The sequence below is a fragment of the Heloderma suspectum genome, chromosome 2 (assembly GCF_057233095.1).
Source record: "Heloderma suspectum isolate Gila_16-S chromosome 2, 16-S_ref, whole genome shotgun sequence".
In the NCBI taxonomy this organism is placed as follows: domain Eukaryota; kingdom Metazoa; phylum Chordata; class Lepidosauria; order Squamata; family Helodermatidae; genus Heloderma; species Heloderma suspectum.
In genome coordinates this window covers 195,097,588-195,118,226 of record NC_139459.1, presented here as the reverse complement: position 1 = coordinate 195,118,226, position 20,639 = coordinate 195,097,588, and the positions used below count along the sequence as shown (strand labels likewise).

Sequence of the window (20,639 nt, the reverse complement as noted above, 5' to 3'; positions counted from 1 at the left end):
GGGAGGGCAGTAAGTCACCCATTAGGAGTGATGTAAAGGGAAAGGCTGAGGCAGCCGCGTGCGCTCTACTTGGAATCCTTGCACGGGCCCGCCTAGCCGTCGTCTTTTTTGCCCGCGGTCAAGTGATGCTCTATCCTACTCTACGCGCCATTTTGTTTCCTCGACGGACGATGCGGCGGCCTTCTCGCCCCGCAGCTGCTTCCTTCTTAGTGCTGCTTGGGCTGCTGGGTGGAGCCCCGTCCAACGTCCTGCCCTCTAAAGACGGTGAGCATGGCTCCCCCCCCCCGCCCTCCGCGGTATGCTGGCCGCTCTGCACCGGCGGAAAAGCGTCGAAGGAGCCTGGCCTGGGCAGGTTCCCCCGCTGGTTAACCGCCAGCACGCCGGGGGACTGGGATCTACTCCCAAGTAAGTGGGCGTCGGATTCCTTTCCGCCCGGCCGCCCACTGTTTCTCCTGGAGGCCGAGGCACGTGGATCTCCTGTGCAAATCGTTCAGGCAGAGAGGGGGCGATGCTTTTTCCTTTTCTGGGGGGAACGGCTCTGGTCAGCCACGGCACATGGTGCAGTTTAGGTCCCAAAGGAAAGGTCCCAGGGCTCAAGGCTGCCTGGAAGCTACGCCCTCCCACGTGGAAACTGATAGGGTTTCAGGCGGATTTTATGCCTCCCCCCCCCCCCCAGCACCACCTAAGGGCGGCTGTTGATTGTAATTTATAGACCCAGAAGTTATTAGCAAAGAAATAATTAGGCAGCACCTGGAAATAAATTCAACTTCAGGCCTTTCATGTAGAATATGTGGTGTGTATTTTCTAATAAGGGAGCAATCCTTTAATACTTAAGTGGTACTGGGGATTCCCTGTTCTCAGGTGGGAGACAGTGCTCGGACCTCAGAAGCGGGAGTCATGGTTTCGACACCTTTCCCCATCAACCCCAGAAGAGGATGAAAGGGGGCATTTCATTGGGCAGGGAGGGGAGGAAACCGGAGAGGCCGGGATATAAGCTATCCTGAGCCTCTGCCAGCCTCCTTCCCTCTCCCTCTGAAGCACCTCTGCTGCTCCTCTGGCCCTGCATTGGATGATTGGAATCCTCTGGGTTTGGGGGCTTCTGATCATCAAGGGCACAATCAATAGGATTGTGGCCTAAGGCAGTCTTTGCTGGTACCTCTTGTTTTTGGGTGTTACTACAGTTGCTCAAACATGAGTACACCAATGTTCTTGTTTTTTATATTTTTCCATAGAGAGATTCAAATTTTTTAGAAAGACCTGTCTCTATCAGTAGTCTTCAACCTTTTCAGTCCCAAGATGAATTTGTGGACTCGCTTCATAATTTTTTTACCATGGACACATACATACACAAAGCAAAAGCAGGCACTGAGTTATGATGGCTATGTAGCTCAAACAGGGCTACTGAAAAAGAAGGCATAAACATCCTTAGAGGAAAGCCAAATTTTGCAGAAGCAGAAACAATCTTTAGCAGGGAAAGTGTAAGGGGGTAGAAAACCTCCAAAAAAGCACAATGAGAAAAGAGCTTCCTTAGTAGCCACAGGATGCCAAGTGCTTGGAAAAATGGAAAACAGCAGGGAAGGGGAATGGAATAGAATGGAGTATTTTGAAAGAAAGGCATGACAGGCTGGCTGGAATACTGAACATGAGCACTCCATGTTACAGTATTTTGCTGGAGGTCCTACTTTTATATAGTTGATAGAGAACAAGCCAAACAAGCAGGGGTATATCTCCCAAATAACTTTCAAAATATTAATTTTCAAAATTACTTCATCTGAGTTCAGGAAGTACACTTTCATAGTTAGATACCAGAAATATTCAGTAGGAGATTTCTCACTCATAATAATTTCAGACTTTTGAAATTCAGTATGCAGACAATGCTGTAGACAGTAGTATTGTCCAGTTGGTAGATAAGCTCCATTCATTGGTACAGATTCAATACACACTAGCAACCTCTGTGCACAAGGAAATTAGAGCTATGTCTATTAAATGGGTGCTGGCAAAGACTCTTATGAGTCCCCTGGACTGCAAGGAGGTCAAATCAGTCAATCCTAAAGGAAATCAACCCTGAGTGCTCATTGGAAGGACAGATATTGAAGCTGAAGCTCAAATATTTTGACCACCTAACACCAAGATAAAACTCCCTGGAAAAGACCCTGATGCTGGGAAAGACTGAAGGCAAAAGGAGAAGGGGACGGCAGAGGATGAGATGGCTAGATAGCATCACTGATGCAATGAATATGGACTTGAGCACGCTCCGGGAGAGAGCGCAGGACAGGAAGGCCTGGCGTGCTATGGTCCATGGGGTCACGAAGAGCTGGACACGACTGAACAACAACTATTAAATGGGTATAGTTAGTTCAGGAGAGGACAACCAAAATTGGGTGGAGGGCAGGATAACTCCCCACCCAGCCCTGGTATTTTGCAATTAAAGGTGCAATTCTATGCAAGTTTAGACAGAATTAGACAGGCTTTTTCCTGTCTTGACCTTGCATAGGATCGCACCCTAAAATTTAAATCCAAGAGGCCTTCTACAGCTGGAATGCAAAAACTTAATGAAAAGTACCTTAAATCCTTAAATCTGGGGTGTTGAACCTCTTTTAGCTCTAGGGCCAAATTCCATTTCAGAGTAGCACTTGGGGGCCACATTTCAGTGGTGGGTGAGGCCAAAGTAAAAGGGGGATTGAGCCAAAATACTGGCATAATTTAGCTTAAAGCTCTTACTGCCAGTAACTAAGCTTTAGGAGAGATATTTCAATCTTTTAGAATGGGGACAAATTGTACAAAAGCTGGGAAATCACCAAGTGGTTGGAGGAAAGGGGTGGGGCCTGGGCAAGGATGTGTGGCTGTCTGGGGACCCTGGTGGCCCTGATTGGGACCCTGGTCCCGAAGTTCTGCATCCTGCTTTAAATAAAAATATTCCCAAGAATTCAGTAATGCAGGTGTGTGTTTGTTTTGTAGTAACTAATTTAAAAGACATCAGCAAGGTAACTGAACTATAAAAGCATGTGTAGTTATGTGGCCACCACAGAACCTCTAAAAAGCAGCAGTTAGAGCAGTAACATCTAAGGATTGGGAAACAGAGGTTTACTGCCAACCTTCTCCCCTCAGAGCCTTCATGAGTCATCAGTGCCTCCAGGAAAGGCCAGAAGCTATAGGCTGTCCAACTGCCTGTGTGAGGACATTTCCCACTGCCTATGGACAAAAACATCCGTCCTTCTAAATGACTTGGTAGCACATGACTTCCTCAGCCACCACTGTCTTTAAAAAAAAATGTTATCCTTAATTATGTGTTTTTCTTGTCAGCTGCCTTGAAAGAAGGGCAAGATATAATATTTAAATATTAAAAAGACTTAACAGATTGTGATTGCAAGCACATTTTCAGGGAGGTAAGTTTGATTGACATCAGCTATTATTTGGGAATTTCTAATTTATGTATTTATTTATTGCATTTATACCCCGCCTTTTTTCCTCTTGCAAGGAACCCAAGGCGGCTTACATTATCCTCTTCCTCTCCATTTTATCCTCACAACAACAACCCTGTGAGGTGGGTTGGGCTGAGAGTCTGTGACTGGCCCAAAGTCACCCAGTGAGCTTCCATGGCCTAGTGGGGACTAGAACCCGGATCTCCCAGCTCTTAGTCCAACACTGTTGCCACTACACCACACATTCAACCCATGTGTAACCTACTAATTATCCAATCTGTTTTAATTTAAGGCATCATCCTTAAAGCAGGCTTCTGAATCAAACAAACTGATATATTTGCACAATTTCTGATATTGAGGGGTTTCCAGTATCCTTCAGGCTGGCTTAATGTCTCCAAAATGGTCCTGTACACTACTACAATGAGAAACTGATCTGTTTAAATTCTTGATTCTCACGATCTACTTTAAATGTGTTGTTGCTGAATGTCAGCTGTTTTAGAAGCTTACAGACATTGCATCTCACTAGTATAACTCTCTTGATTTACAGAATGTGGAACAAGGCCTGCTTTGGATGAGATATCAGTAGGGGCTCGGATTGTAGGTGGACATGAAGCTCGGCTTGGGGCGTGGCCATGGCAAGTTAGTCTTCAGGTTTACCGCATTGGTGTAGGATATCTCCATCTATGTGGTGGAACTTTGATTAATAACGACTCAGTGCTGACAGCTGCACACTGCACTAGGAGAAGCTTGTATGTATCCTTCAAATCTAGATCTTTTTCTGTCACCTGCATGATGTGAGAAAAGTATATGGATCAAAAATGCATTGGCTGAATTTGAAAATGTATACCAGTTTGGAAATTTGTTTTTGAATCCAGCATTTCCTGAACTGCTTTGCCGGACCCAGGTGGAGAGAGGTGTAAGGTTATATAGGCTGTGTTATCTGCCACTTTTTACCTGCAAGAAAGCCCCTCAAATGACAGTAGACTCTACAAACTGTTTTTAAGAACCAGAGAAAGGCTATCCAAGTGTGCAGTCAGTGTGTACAGCTTTTATGAGCTCAAAACCTTTCTTTCCACACCTATTTGTATGACTATAATCATGCTCTAAGTAGTCCAAGGAAAAGACCAGATTAGGCAGAGACAGGGACAAGAGTTAGCAATAGAGGGACTGAAGAATAAAGGTGTGAGAAGGCAGACCAAAGGAAATAGGAGCCAAGGGAAAGGAAGATGGGGCTGGTACTCATCTGCCTACCCATCTTTACCTCCATGTTCTGTGTACATTTCGTTGGTGGGGTTTTCATGAGTCTAGACTTAATGTCAATAGTAGTATCATTTTGTGAGTACTAGTTCCAAAAATGACTCAGGAGTAGGCTATATTTGAACCAGGAGATCTGTGTTTTTGGAATATTACATATAAGAATGTGTTTTTATGGGTTTTCCAGATTTCTGTAATCCACAAAATTATTCAAAAGTCACTTAGGGCCCTTATCTCAGAGAAGATAGTGGGGCTGTTCACACGTCACGCTAACCCATGGTGGGTGGCAAGCTATGCTGGGTAGGTGGTTATGTAAACAACCTACTGTGTTCCTGTCAGACAATCAGGCAAACAAGCTACATAGGGTAGTTTATTTCACCCCTCCTCCTCCTGTTGTCCTCCTGCCCAGGCAGGTATTCCAGCTTCCATTGCAGCGAGAATGGAGATCGCTTGAGAGGAGCAGAGCAGCGGCAGAGTTTTTGGCTGCTTGTTGAACAGCTCTGTAGGCAGTCTCCATAACCCATGCTGGCACAACAGACAACACGCTAACCCACCATAGGTAAAATAATTCTTAATGCAGAGCGTGGGTTCTGAGGGTAGCTTAATCTGAGAAATTAACCCATCTTGGATGGGAAAAACACCCCTCCCCCCCACATGCTAGCCCATAATGGGCAACTCAGGCTGCTTACCCACCATAGGTCAGCGTTATGTATGAACCCAGCCAGTGCTTTGTTTGCAGTAAGGGCTTACTATGTTTCTGGAAGAAAAACAATCTGGCTTGAGTCAAGCAGCCTATATAAGGCACACAGGTCATATCTGCTTTCAGATATGCCAGTTCTGTTGTGGGGATGGGGAGGAAACAGGAAGCTAAAATGTCTTAAAGTACAAGGAGTCTAATGCACCTTAAAAGCGAACTGATTTATTATGAAATAAACGATAATCATAATACATATCAAGGTTAATGTAAGATCCTCTCATTCAAGCTTCCCCAATTGGGTGCCCTCCGACAACTCCCACTATCCTTGTCCATTGTTCATGCAAGCTGGGGCTGATGGGAGTTGTAGTCCAAAACATCTGGTAGGCACCAGGTTAGGGAAGGCTTCTCTAGTTCTTTGAGTGGTCTCTGTGCAGTCACCCATACAGGTTCAGTATCTGCACAGAACTCAGTTCAGGAAACTTGTAAAGCTAGACTGGAGTTTTGGCAGGAACCCACTCTCAACTTTCAAACGTATGCTTGGCATGGTCCTCGCCTTCCCACTCAGTTCTTTCAACCACCACAGTGGTAGCACCTTAGGGAACTTTGCAGCATTAGCTAGTTAAAAAAGAGAGATGACAGAGAAGAACAATTATTTTCTTACCTCTGTTTTCATCAGCGTTCATTTCCCCAGGAGTCTGCCCGTACTGTTTTAGCCTTCTCAGCAAAGCATGTGCAGATCTGGCTTCTAGCTGTGTGTCTCTCAGGGTATGGCCATTAATCTCTTTCAGGACGATGCGTGGAGTTAATGCTTCCATCTGCTGAGTACAATCCCAGTGCTTTTGTAATAGCCTATGAGGGTATGACCCCAGAGTGTCAGACATCTGACCCATGGGATCATATACAGCTTCCTAAGGTGTGGTTCTGAATCTCCAGGTGTGGAACTTGGCTTCGCTTGCCTCAGTTGCTGCTCTGATCTTGATCATAGCTCGTTGACTTGAAGGACTGGCAGTCTCTGCTTTGGCTCATAGACTGTCGGACCCTGAAGAGCCACCTCTTCTTCAGATTTGCAGATGATCAATTTTTGTAACACTATTGACTGAGGCTAGCACTGTGGGACTTTTAAGTAAGGCTTGGTACCAAGCTTCAGCTTTAGTACCTTGAGTGCCTGTTGGTGTACCAAACTCCAGTTTTGGTACTTAGATTGACTCTCAGTACAGGGAGCCTCAGTACTTGCAGAGTCCTTTGGTACAGGAAGCCTAGGTACCAAGCTCCATCGTCAGTGCCTATAGCACCACTTGGTACAGACTGCCTCAGTAACTAGTTACAGGTTTGGCACCTACAGGCCTTTCAGTACGGGGAGCTTTAATACTAAGCTCCAGCTTCCGTACCTAGGGAGCTTGTTGGTGTAGTATGTGTACCTAGTGTTCTTTCCATTTTTACAAACTTGATACTTAGCATTTTTCATTTTTAATTAATAAAATTAATTGTACAGTAGTTAAGACATACATTCGATATAAAAATTGCCTTTCTCTAAGATAAAATCCATTTACAAAAGGCAGAATATGTTCTGAGGATCCTTCTGTTCTCTTTGACATTCCCACATGTTGGGTCTAGTCCTACTTCCAGGGTATGACACTAGCTTCATGCTTGGACTTTTCAGGGCACATCTGCCACAAAAGCTGCTAGGGCTTATAGTGACAACTGCTGCAGTAACTCCACTCATGTATCTTGTATAAGACTGTTGCAGTTGGATCATCAGAACTTTCTCCCCACCTTGGGACTCCCAGATTCTTTGTCTGATGCTGCTTTCAAGGTAAGACACTCGCTTTGGCACCTCTCTGTGGGGATGGAAAGTTCATTGCTATGGGCTCAACATCCGTGTTCCCTGATCTCCTCCAGGAAGGGAATGGCATTTCAGTGCTCTTGAATGCTTTGCAGTAATAAGGGGGTTCAATGCAATTAGGGATTCCTGCATCAAACTTGGATTCCTGCACTGAGCAGGGGGTTGGACTCGATGGTCTTGTAGACCCCTTCCAACCCTGCTATTCTATGATTCTAGGGTGTTAACCACTTTCTTTGTGACAGTAGTTTTGAGGCAGTCACAGACAACATGACCATGATTTACAATGTAAGCACAAAGTTGCCCCAATTGCAATTCCGCTGGCCAGGGATGACAATTGTTGGGTGGACCTCCTCAGCAGGAGCACATACTGTTCTCATTAGTGAACCATGGCACCAGGGGTGGTGTGTGCTCTCTTCCATCTTCACTGACATATCGAAAGATAGTGCATACTATATTGCAGCATGGCTGGGATAGGGCAGAGATCCCTTCGTTAGCAGTGGTCAGATATATGTGTATGCATCCTTCCCCTTGATTCCGCTTCTCCTTTGCGCAGGGGTGAAGATTGTCAGCTGGGGTTCACAGTGCTAGTGCATGTCTCAAACCAACCTACCACTGGTTGCCTCTCAAGAGGAACCTGTTATCCTGGGATCACAGCAGCATTCTGACCCACACCACCACAGCCTTGGGATGATGGTCTGACTCATTTGTGATGGGTGGTCTTCTCTGAGGAGTTCAAAGAGATCTCCAGATAGCTCAAAATCTAGCATCTTTCATCCTTAGAAGATGCAAGAAGAGCAGCACTGATGGCTCATATCTGCCCTATTTCTATGGTGGTGACTTCCTTTTCCCTTGAGGGAATTAGATTTATCCATATCTGTTGCCTATGTTGGGTTTGATTGGTTGGCAGAACTGCAGTTGGGTGATAATGGATTGTTGTTGTTTATATCCTATATTGTGTAAGCTGCTAAAAAAGACTATCTACTCTTCACTCAATGTCTTCATAAGTTTTTCCATTCTGCTCCACAAATGCCTTCATTACTTTTTTTCTGTTCTTTTCCAACTGTTGAAGCTTCCATTCAAGCCTCTTGCCAGAAGCAGCCTTCAGCTTTTGTCATGGACGGTCATTTTAACATCTGTGAAATGGCCAAGTGAGCTATGTGCATTTGGATTTGACCTTCCATATAATGCTTGCACATTGAGACATAGTAGATCTGACACTTATTTCTCTTTCCTCCCTAAAGTAGTTTCTTCTCTCATTGTCAGAGTATTACTCTGCCAGTATTTGTTACAAATCTCTCCACACCATTAGAGGTGTGTCTTCGCACTGTGGACATCTATCAGTCGCTGCCTTTTATTGAGACAGGATGGAGAATTTCAGCAGAGCCTGCAGCTATTCCTTTGCTGCAAGGCTCCCAAGAAGGAAATCCAGTCTCCACCCAGCAATTCTCCTTTTCGGTATTTTTGGCTGTCCACTTCAGTTCTCAATTGATGAGACCCCAGCTGTAGATAAGGCCAGGCTCACTCCAACAGGGCTGTTGCTAGATCTACAGCTTCTGCTGAGGTACAATGATGGATGTCTGTTGAGTTGCCACCTGGTTTTGGCCCCTTTACCTTCATTTCCCACTATAGGCTCCTGCTGTTGGAGCCAACTCACATAGATGCCTCCTTTGGAACAGTGGTATTCTGGCTCTTAAGCGCCTGCTCTGCCTCCAGTACACAAGCTTGTTACTCTGCCCACATGTGGGGCTGCACAGAAATCATGAAGGAGACAGTTTGCTTACCTGCAACTGTAATCCTTCGAGTGGTCACTGTGCAATCACACAACATGCCCTTCTACTTCGCTGCACATGCTGTTCTGCCTGTTTTTTTTCTGTTTGATTCCTTATATACTGCTGTGGCTGTTGAAAGAACTGAGAGAGAAGGCAGGAACCATGCCTGCTTGATCATACACATGGCAGAGCTTTTCCCAGGAATCTAGCCTCACTTTAGACATTTCCCAAACAGAGCTCTATTCAGGCGTAGAACCCATATGAGTGACTGCACAGAAGACCCCTTGAAGAACTACATTTACAGGTAAGCAGCCTTTCTATTTTGATCATAGCTTCAGGTTTTAAAAAAGTCTCATGGCATGGAAGATTATTTTATTTATTTATTTGATGTATTTTAATGCTACTTCTCAGCCAAAAAGGCTAACAGAGCAACTTACATATAATAAATTAAACAAGGTGTCCCTGCCCTCAGGTTTATTATCTGAAAAAACATGGCACACAAGGACACAGGAATGGGGAGGGTAGAGGGAAAAAATTAATTCTTTCAGCAGGGCTGGTGGAATGGCCTTGCTGTCCTTCACATCTCCCTCAGCTAATCCTGCTGGAATGGCTGCTGGTGGTGGTGACAGCTGAAGGAGGAGGAGCAAAGCCTTCATGAGGGCAGTTTTTTTAGCAGGGCTGGTGGGAAATTCAAATTATTATAGATTATTCCTCATTCAAATTATGGCTTCCATGATTTGTGAGGAACTGTATAGCATTCCCACTGGGATTATTTCCTTTGAACAGTAGGCTGTCATGAAGTATCACAAACTGCTTATGCAGCTCCGCTCAGTTTTATCAACTGAGATTGCCATGCAACATGGAGTGGCTTCTTCTTAGGAAGCAACCCTAAAGCTCTACATTTTGACTAGTTTGTATGCAAGTAAGAACAGCATTTGTCTCCTTCCTCATTCAAATTATGGCTTCCCTAGTTTGTGAAGAATTGTGTGGCATGCCCAATGGGGTTCTTTCCTTTGAACAACAGGCTCCCATGCCGAATCATAAACTAACTCATGCATCTTTACTCAAATTGAGGTTTACCATGCAGTATGGGGCAGCTGCTGCTCAAGAAACACAAACCCAAGTCGCCTGCTGAATGTGTAGAATTGTTGATGCAGTTCTTTGGATCCTGGCCTTTGTATTTGTGATGCTGCTTCAGTGGACAATCTGTCTTAGTGTCCATATTTCAGTTTCAGAAAAGAACAGCTTTCTCTTATTCTGAATGGAATGTCCATGTGGGATAGTTAGCATCTTCAAATCAATCTCCTACTAAACAGCACAGATAAGACAACATATTATGTTGCTATATTTACTTAAGAGGGTGCTACAGTGAGATTCTTAGTTAGCTGGAGAATTCTTGAGTTGAAATGGAATTATTGTTGCACATGTTTTGAATTGCTTTGACAAGTGTTACTTCTGTATATTATGCCTGGACATAAATGGTTGTTTATTATTTGTATTAATAAGCCACCTATTAAAAAAGGTTCTCTAGGCATTGTAAAATTACTTTAAAATATAAAACAATAATACAATACAAGCAAAGCTCTAAAAACACATACTGCTTTTATTGTCTGCAACAATCTGCCATTCTCTCCCTGTTTAATCTGAGTCTGGCTCCAAACGTTTTGGTTTTGCACAGACTGTGAAGCAAGACACAAGCATTATCCCTCTGAAGTTGCAATTTTATCATAATCATTGACTCTTCAAAGGATTTTATTCTGTCCTAGGTCCCCAGAAATTTGGAGGGCAGTGTTTGGTTTGCATCATCTTTATAAACACAAGACCTATGCTATAAAGCGCCGGGTTAGGGCTATCATGGTCCATTCTCACTACGACAAAGCATCCTATGAAAATGATGTTGCCTTGTTTAAGCTAAGCAAGTCTGTCATATACAATGACTATATTCAGCCTATCTGCTTACCTGACAAATCTCTACTTCTGACTAAAGACACTGAATGTTACATAGCTGGATGGGGAATGCAAAGAGAGAATGGTAAATCTTTTATTTTTCCTTTAAACGTAGAGTGGTAATTAGCTTAGTGACCTCAGAAAGTACATTTGCAGTAAGTATATTTGGAGCTGTTTCACACATAATACATGGGGAATCCTTGGTTTGTCAGTGAGTGCCTGCCAGGCACAGTTCCCTACTGGGTATACCTGATGGTACATATATTTGTTGCATTTGTACTTTATGTTTTTAGATGTACATTTAAACTTAAGTATAGACCTAAACAATATAATGTGTGAAATGACTTTCACTCTCTACTTTTACTGGGCATTAAACTTTAAAAAATATCTCTTCCCAGCCATCTCTTGGGAGCAATCAGTGGGAGCAAATTTTCAGACAAGCCCCCATCCGTCTGCAATAGTGGTATAAAGTTCTGTCTTTTTTCTGGGTTCGTTATTGACTAGCAGTGACCAAACAAGTTTTCTCATCTTCAGAGCGTTTGCTGTTTTAATCCAAGAGAACATAGATTAAGGCTGCAATCCTATGGTGTCTGGGAGTGTGTCCCAGGGCCATGGGATTTTTCAGTCTCCCCCTCTGAGGGCGAAGGGAGTGGTCTGTCCTCAGAGAGGGAGACCTAATCTTGCAAGCCTCCTCTGTGAGGCTGAGGAAAGGAATGTAACAAATATGTACTGTGACATTGGAGAGCACAAAAAAAATGTAGGAGAGGCTTTGTATCCACAGGATCCAAAACCATCCTGTGCCTGCAACATGCCCCTGGAACAGAGGAAGAACTATGCCAGCCCTGGAGCAGGTGTAGTTCATTTCTTTCACTTTGCAATCAATGGGAGGGAGAAGTATAAAGAGAAAGAAAGTGGCCAAAATCTGCAGAATGAAAAGGGGAAATGTTGTTTAAAATGAACCTTTGAAAGCATACAGTGGTGTAAATGTCTCATCAAAATTGCATTAGTTTAACCAGAAAGAGAACAGTATCCTGTGTATGTACATATGCCATATAATTGACCTGCCAACTCTACCTATCATTTGCATTTTGGAACTGTGATGTAGGTGTGCTTGCACTTTCTCCCAGCACGAATAAAGCCATAATCTGTATATCATCTCTGTCAGAAATTCATCTAGGAAAATCAGTGTAGTAACTCAACCTCGGTCTCAGTTCATCTCTAAGTTATAGATGTAAAACACCCACAGTCCAGGCTGTAAACATCCTAATAATCTAGCTAGGGCACATTGTGCAAACATTTGATAGCACAATTCACTTGATTGCTCTTTATGTCAATGTATAAAAGATACATTATTTGAGGGGTGTGAGAACTTCTCTGAAGATACAATAGATTTGTTTCTATTTTAAAAAAATTGTGGACACTGGCAATCTGCAGCAGATTATCTTCATGCCAATATGGATATGGCAATTACTAGACAATAAGCAGTCTCTCTGGGTTGTTGTGTTGTTGTTTTTTGGCCCAATACGATACAAACATTGCTACTCCTATATTTTGGATTGTATACCTGATCAACTTATATTTTAAATTTGTAAACTGCTTGAACACCTATACATAGCACATGGATTTTGTTACGACATTTGGTTATGTTTAAATGTGTTTGCTAAGCCTAGCATAGGCTTTTGTATGGACAGCTTAATGCACTGCCATGGATGTGTTGTAGCCCTGATCATGGTGATGTCTGAGCTCTGTGCCATCTGTGCACCCAGCATGCTAAGACTGCTGACTTAAAGGTTGCACCTCTGGAAAGATGAAAGGATAAATGAAATTCTATCCACAGCTCTATATTTTTCATATATTTCTATACTGTTCCATAGCCATAGCTCTCTGGGCAGTTCACAAAAGGTAACACAAAAATATATAAAGTGTTTGTGAACTCTGGGTGGTTCACAAATATCTCTCTATCACAAGATAAAACTATCAAATAAAAACAAAGTAAAACAATAAAAGCAGCCTTTAAAACAGGGATGGACAACTTGTGGTGCTCCAAATGTTCTGGCCCACAAGTCCCATCATCCCTCACTATTGGCTATGCTGGCTAGGGCTGATGGGAGTTGTAGAGAACATCTGGAGGGTCACAAGGTGCCCATCCCTGCTAAAACCATAACGTTTTTAAAAGGCAAAGTTAAAAAGATGTTTCTTACCCTGTTCCTAAATGTAGAGAGAGCAGGGACTATTTGCAATTCCAAGGGGAGTGTGTTCCAGAATTTGGGAGCAACACGAGAGAAAGCCCTTTCCCACATGCCCAGCAAACAGGCCTCTGCAAGAGGGGGTGCCTTCCAAAGGGCCTCTCCTGCTGATCTTAATAACAGAGCAGATTCATATCAAGACAGGTAGTTCTTCAGATAGCAAGGCCCTAAACCATTTAGAGCTTTACGGCACAATCCTATGGGGATAGTTGGCTGCCTCCGACCTTGGAGGCGGCTGACTATCCAATGCAGGGTGGGTGGATCACGGAGGGGCCCCTCTCCTCCACGCTCATCGGAGCCTGGGGTGGGAAGAGGCCAGACGGCGCATAGGAAGCATAACGATGCTTCCACAGTCCCCTTCCCACCCCCAGGAATACCCCCTTTTTGCCTGCTCTGCACTGCTCTTATGAGCACAGAGCTGGGGATGAACCACGCTGCCTACAAGGCAGCAGGGGAGGAGGTGGGGAGTGCGGTTTCTGGGAACCGAGCTCAGTTCCCAGAAACCAAAAAATCCTATGGCCATCTAGACATTGTCTAGTGGCCCTGGGTTGTGCTCTGAAACGTTAAAAACAACAGACATCTGTCAGGGATGCTCTGACTTGGATTCCTGCATTGAGCAGGGGGTTGGACTTGATGGCCTTGTAGGCCCCTCCCAACCCTAGTATTCTATGATTCTATGAACACTTTCCATTAAGCCAGAAAACAATTGGCAACCAGTGCAGATCTTTCAGTATTGAACCAGTTAGCCTGGCTGCCGTATTCTGCACCAATTGAAGCCCCCGAACACTTCAAGGGTAGCCCAATGTAGAGAGCACTGCAGTAGTCTGTGATGTAACTAAGGTGTGGATAACTGTTGACAAAGAATGTGGGGTGCCAACACCAGTATTCTGTGTTAACTGCCAACTAGAATTTGCAATAACTCCAAGATGATGGAAGCACTCTTGAGCCTTATTTTGTTGACTAATGCTCTAGAATACATGGGGGATGAGAGCCTCTTGTATTAGGCTTAAGAGAGTTGTATTGGACCAAGAGCTGCCAATATCCACATATTTTTGTATTGCTCACCTTGTTACAGAATGTTAAATAGATGCATACCTCCAGCACAATCTTATGTTTTCTTTACAGGTACAGGCACTTTACAATTACAAGAAGCCCAAATAGGAGTTATTCCACTAGAAACCTGTAATAGATATGACTGGTATGCAGGGACAGTATCAAGGAATAATCTTTGTGCTGGCTTTGAAACTGGACGTGTTGATAGCTGCCAGGTAAACTGGAGATAATTCTCTTTTCAAAACAAATTGCCAAAAGATGCTGTTGTGTTTTCTAGGTCGAATATTGTTATTCAGTAAAAGATTGTATATAGTGTAATTCCAGTTGAGATAGAAAAGCTAACATCATTTTTAATGGATTGGATCTAGACTAAGTTAGTCACGATTAATTTGTCCCATTGATTTCAGTGGGGATAAAGCATGGCTGTCTTGTCTAGATCCAAACCAATACTCCCACCTTTTTTGCCTCATTGAACCTCATCAGTAACTGATATAGGGTTAAAGGCAGAGCTACCCCCGTTCCCAAAGTCTGGATGTTTATTTCCTTCTATTCAGAAAACTTCGCTTCTAGTGAATTCAGACAATTTAGCAATAGATGCAAGAACTGGCATTAAATAGACAGGTGTACTCAGTACCTGTATACTTAATGCCTTGTTATGATAACCAACATTAGCTCATCCTGCATTCTTGGATCTGTAGCTTGATTTTCAGGGTAAGCCTGCTGAGCCTGTATCCAGAATTCCCAAAATATCTATGAACACATTTTGTAAGTGGCCTACCAGTAGGTAATGTAGTGCAACCAAAGCAAGATTATCCAATTCAAGTCCTTCCAGATTCATCCATATTTTCTAGCAATCATATTTGTCTTAATTTATCTTGATAGGTATAAGTGAGATTTAGTAGATTACAAAGGCTATACTTGCATGGATATACTTGTAAGCCAAGTTTCTGAGGAATCCTGGCTGATTGTGAAAGAAGTGTGTGCTAGTGCACGTGGCCTATTCATGCTTCCTTTACTCCTCACACTAGTGCATGCTGCCAAAGCAAACAGGAATGGAACGCTTACCATATCGTGTGAAATAGGGCCCTTGGTTTGTTGCTCCAAAACAAGCCAGATTTATAAGCCAAGAATAAATGCTGGTTTGTGATCCTGCCTTTTAAGAGGTCTAACAGTCCAGGAATTCCAATCCAGACATGGCAAGCTTTCCATTCCTGGTTAGTTTAGCTGCACCTACTTGTGGGAGGAGCCAAGTGAGTGTGAATGGGCTGCATGCACCAGTATGCAGCTTGTTCATGGTAAACCAGGATTCTCTAGAAACCTGGCTTATCATTGAATGCAGCCAACCTGTCTGCATGCTAAATCTTCAGAATATCCCCAGAAACACTCACATTGTCATCTTTATTTTTCAGGGAGACAGTGGTGGTCCTCTGATGTGCAGTTCCCAAAATAATGCTAAGTATTATCTGGTAGGAGTCACTAGCTATGGCTATGGTTGTGGACGGCCAAAATATCCAGGAATCTATGTAAATGTATCTAATTACAGAAGCTGGGTACAGTCAAGACTTAGCAAAACCACTACGGTGAACATTCAGTGTGTTTTGATCTTTTTGACTGTGGTGTGGGTAACCATCCGTCTTCTATGACAAGGCAAATACTCTTTCCATTGTACTAGAATTACTAGTAATCTAGTAATTCCTAGAATTACACTGTACTAGAATTCCTTCTGCAAACTAGCATTTTTAACAAAATTATTTTAATGATCGGTAAGATTTGTAATGTATTTTATCTCTGCCAAGAGTTTCACAAATATATTTCAGACATAACTTAAAACATGTATACCCAAAGGCATTGTTCAGTTACCTATATATATTTTATGTGCTCTGAATAACCCAATGACTATCGTACTCTTCAAAATGGGCTACAAGAAGAGATAATGCATGGTTTAAAAATGCACTGAAAATGTATTTTTTTTACAACCAGAATGCTTTGTAATCTATTATTTATTCCCCTGCCCAACATAGATTAAAAACCATATTAATCCATAATTCTGTATGCTAGGATATAGAGGAATGTACGTGATAGATGACAAATGTTTCCATGTTATCTATAGCATTTTAAAAATAAAACATATTTTAAAATTGAATACAGATAAAACATCTGAAGTTCTGCTTTAATATTTCTTCTGTCCTTCACTCTGAACAACTGCATCATAAAGAGAAATGTGGGCCCTTATACATAAAATAAGAGTTACTTTTCCAGGCACCAGTCCTGCAAGCATTTGCCCACAAATAATTCCAGTGTTTGAAGAACTGCAGTTTTAAGTATCAGGAAGTTCAATCTAAATAAGTATGAAGCATGTGCTCATACACTGCCCTCACATGCGCCACTTTAATAACTTACTTATGCTTTCACAGGAACTGTAAGGTGCAATTACTGGTAAATGAACTGGCAAATTGTGGTTTGTGTGAGCTCTCCAAACCAGTATTGCAAGTTTGCTGGTTCAGGTGTAATGGCAAACTATGGTTTCCATGAAAGCAACTAACTGAAGCTGAAGGGAAATGGTAAGAAAGGAAAGTGTATGAGTACAGTGCTTGTTGATGTAATGGCAAACGATGGTTTCACATACAACCATGGTTCGGTATCCATAGCATGAGTTCCCACACGTGTTCTGAATCCGTATCCCTTTGTCAGGGATAGCCTTATCATCCATGAATTTGTCTAATCCCTTTTTAATGCCATCCAAACTGGTGGCCACCATTACATCTGGTGGTAGCGAATTCCATATTTTAACTACGAGCTGTGTGAAGAAGTTCTTCCTTTTATCTGTCCTGAATTTCCCACCATTTAGTTTCATTAGATGACCCCTGATTCTAGTATTATGAGAGAGGGAGAAAAATGTCGTCTTATCCACTTTTTCCACACCATGCATAATTTTATACATTCTTTAAGTCTCTCACTCAACGTTTTTCAAAGCAAAAGAGCCCCAAGCATTATAATGTTTCCTTATAGGGGAGTTGCTCCAGCCCTTTGGAAATTTTGGTTGTCCTTTTCTATACTCAAATAACCGTATTTCAGGGTTGTCCCCCTCCAATAAGTCATGCTACCCAGGTTCGGATGACACGACAAGCTGCGCCTGGGCAAATTGCGCCCCGCACACACTGACAATTAAACAAGCCATGGTGGCTTGTTTTACCCTTGGTGATCATGTGAAGTGGCCCATCATTTCTTACAGCCATTACGTTGAGCTGGGTGGTTCCTAGAAACCAGCAGCTCACTCTTGACTTCTTAACTAGTTTCTAAACACTCACTAGTCTTGGAGAGGGGGGAAATACATATACTGAAAGAGCAAGGCAATCAGGAGAGTGGATGGGGTTGGAGGACTAAAAGTTTCAACCAATCAGAAGTCTTTGAGGAATGAGTGAAGAGTTGGAAGACTCAGGCAGGACATCATATCAGCCAGGAGGTTTTGAAGGGAATTTTGAATTTTAAAATTTGGTAGGAATAAGTGTTCTGTTTGACCTGGAAGTGATATTAGAGGAAGTATTGCTTGACCTCTGACATCAGTCATTTGCCCCATGCAGGCCCCAAGATCAGGGGCCTGTGCTTTCTTTTAAACACTGTAAATAATTTGATGTCATCAGCAAACAGCCACCTCAGTACTCACCCCTAACTTCAGATCATTTATGAACAAGATAAAACGCATCAATCCCAATACAGATCCTTGGGGGAGTGTGATCGGATTATTTGGTATTGCTGCCTCCTGTTAGAAAGGTAGTTAGCAGAGAGAAACAAAAGGCAGGATGAGTGTTTATCAGTCCCACATGCACACAGAAGGCTAAGAAAAGGAGACCACACCCTTATTTTGTGGAGAAAGTTAAAATGGTTTACTCACAGTTTCTTGCATAAAAATGCAGATAGTGTATAGTTTCAAACAAAATTTGTTCAGTCCATTCCTTTGTGCTCAATAACACTGGCAGGAGCAAGAGCAAACACGTATGCTTCCAGCAGTGGTAGAAGGTCAGAGAGAGAAGGTGGGGGAGGAAACACACTGTAGGCTATAGAGATCCTAAGGCTAGGTATGCCCCAAATTCCCATGCATTAAGTAGCTAACTGCAACACTGCCGCCTTCCTGTAACTTGCAGACAAGGTTGCAATATTCCCAATATAGTCCATTATTTACATTCCTCCAATGTGAGAGCTAACCATTTTTCCCTACTCCCTGTTTTCTTTAACGAGTTACTCATCCTTTTTTTTTAAAAAAAATACTTTTTATTCTATTTTTTATCTTTATAAATGAAATAAACAGTACCAACAACCTAGTCATTATCTACAGTTTCCAACAATACAGTATTCTTAGGAGGACACAGCAATAATGAAAAAGAAAAAAAAAACAAGGAAATGGAAGAAGAAAGCAAGCAAGCAAGAAAAAAATATTAAAAAGTTACTTAAAAGGATTAAATTTATACTCCATTACACACAAACTTCAAATATCATTCTGCTTAAAAGTTATACCTATAACATTACCAATAGATAATCAGCCTTACATTTCAATATCCGTATCATCAGTCTTATAGCAAGGGAGCAAGCCTACAATTCATTTCCAATAACCATATATTGCCCTTCAGTCAACATATAATAGTAAAGCTAAACAATTTAACCAGCCAAAAATATTACTAATCAAAGTCTCATAATAATGATAGTAATAATAAAAAAGAAAATTAAAAAGGATAATAATAACAAATCACTAATAAATTTTATGCTATCTATATTTTAGATAGTGTCATTTCTAAATCTATATATGAATGTATACATATCTATACACACACAAACAGGAATTTTATTATACAGTATATTATGTCTAGTGTAAAAAAAGAGGAAGTAAAAAGAGAGGGGAAAAAACAAGTTACTGATCAATAAGAGGGTCTCCTCTTACCCTATAACTCCTAAGTTTGCTCAGGAGCCTTTCATGAGGGACTTTGTCAAAAGTTATTTTTGTTATTTAGAAATAAATACCTACTGGATCACCCCTATCCACATTCCTGTTGACACTCTCAAAGAATTCTAAAAGATTAGCAAAACAGGACTTTGCTTTGCAGAAGACATGTCATAGAATCATATGTTCTTCCCCAGCAGGACATTTTCTTCTATATGCTTGATAATTAATGCTTCTCAGCAATTTATCCAGCACAGATGTCACATTAAGCTAGCCAGTCTGGGCCCAGTGATTTATTAACTTTCACTTTGTCGATAAGATCAAGAACAACTTCTTTTGTCACAATTTGTGCCAGTTCCTCAGACCACCTTCCTGAAATCTGTAATGAAGACAAAGGCAAATAATTCATTCAGCTTCTCTGCAGTCTCATCCTCCTCTAATTCTATTGTCATCAAGCAGTCCAACATTCTCCCCAGCTGGTTTCCTACGTTTAATGTATTTAAATAATTTTCTGTTAATGGCTTTGATGTTAGCGATATGCTCCTCAAAATCCTTATTTGCATCCCTTATTGCCTGCTCGCATGTCATTTCTGTTCCTTTTTCATTTTCTTCATTTGGGCAAGACTTTATTTATAAAGGAAGGCTTGTTCCCTCTAATAGCTTCCTTGACATTACTGCTATTATATTGTTTTGATTGATTCATTGTTTAATGTTTATTCTTTAATGTGAGTTTCCATATGTTCTTCCTCAGATTTGGGAAGGCAGAATTTAAAGTCTCAAATAAATAGTTCTTTCATTCCTACTGTCTGTCATTCTCCATAGCCCCCATTTACAATGTATGAGACTTATATCTGTGAGGAAAGGAGAGCTATAGAATATGTATATACATAGTTATGCTTTAGCTGACCAGATGCAAAGTTAGAACTCCAGGAGATTTACCCTACAATCATATAAACATTTATTGAGAATTAAATGTTTCAAGTAAATGTGCTTCCAGCCAGACAGTAGTTGTATAGAAGAGGGAATTTCAGCAAATGTGGCTCTGCAGAAAAGCCTTTTCAAAATGTCCTTTAGAATTATCAAAGCTGCAGGAGCCCTGTCCTCCTTTGTACCTGGCCACCCTAATTATCTTTATAAAATATTATTTCTTGCATGTACTGGACAAAGTTCACATCTATTACAGGAAAGAAAACATATCATAACTTGATTATGATGAAGAAACAAGAAAAGACTAAAAGCCAAACCATTTCCTGAAGGCTAAAATTACATTCAGTTGTCTATCTAATGCCATTGAAATGGGACATGAACAGTGGCATTGTCACTACTAGACCTAAGAGTGGAGATCTGTCCATTCAGCTCAGCAGGAGGTCCCCCTGTTCATAGGAAGCATTGTGCTGGATCAGACCAGGGTCCCATGTAGTCCAGCATTCTTTTCACATAGTAGTCAACCACCTGCCCATGGACAAGCCACAAGC

At 42.0% G+C, this 20,639-nt stretch overlaps 1 protein-coding gene across 1 annotated transcript; it reads left to right on the top strand.

Moving 5' to 3' along the window:
• Positions 1 to 16,389, top strand: LOC146353741 (transmembrane protease serine 12-like). Its single transcript, XM_084837202.1, has 5 exons — positions 1 to 264; positions 3,970 to 4,171; positions 10,752 to 11,017; positions 14,304 to 14,446; positions 15,641 to 16,389. The coding sequence occupies exons 1-5, from the start codon at positions 126 to 128 to the stop codon at positions 15,872 to 15,874; spliced, it is 984 nt and encodes a 327-aa protein (XP_084693328.1). The 5' UTR covers positions 1 to 125; the 3' UTR covers positions 15,875 to 16,389.
• Positions 16,390 to 20,639: the final 4,250 nt, after the last annotated feature.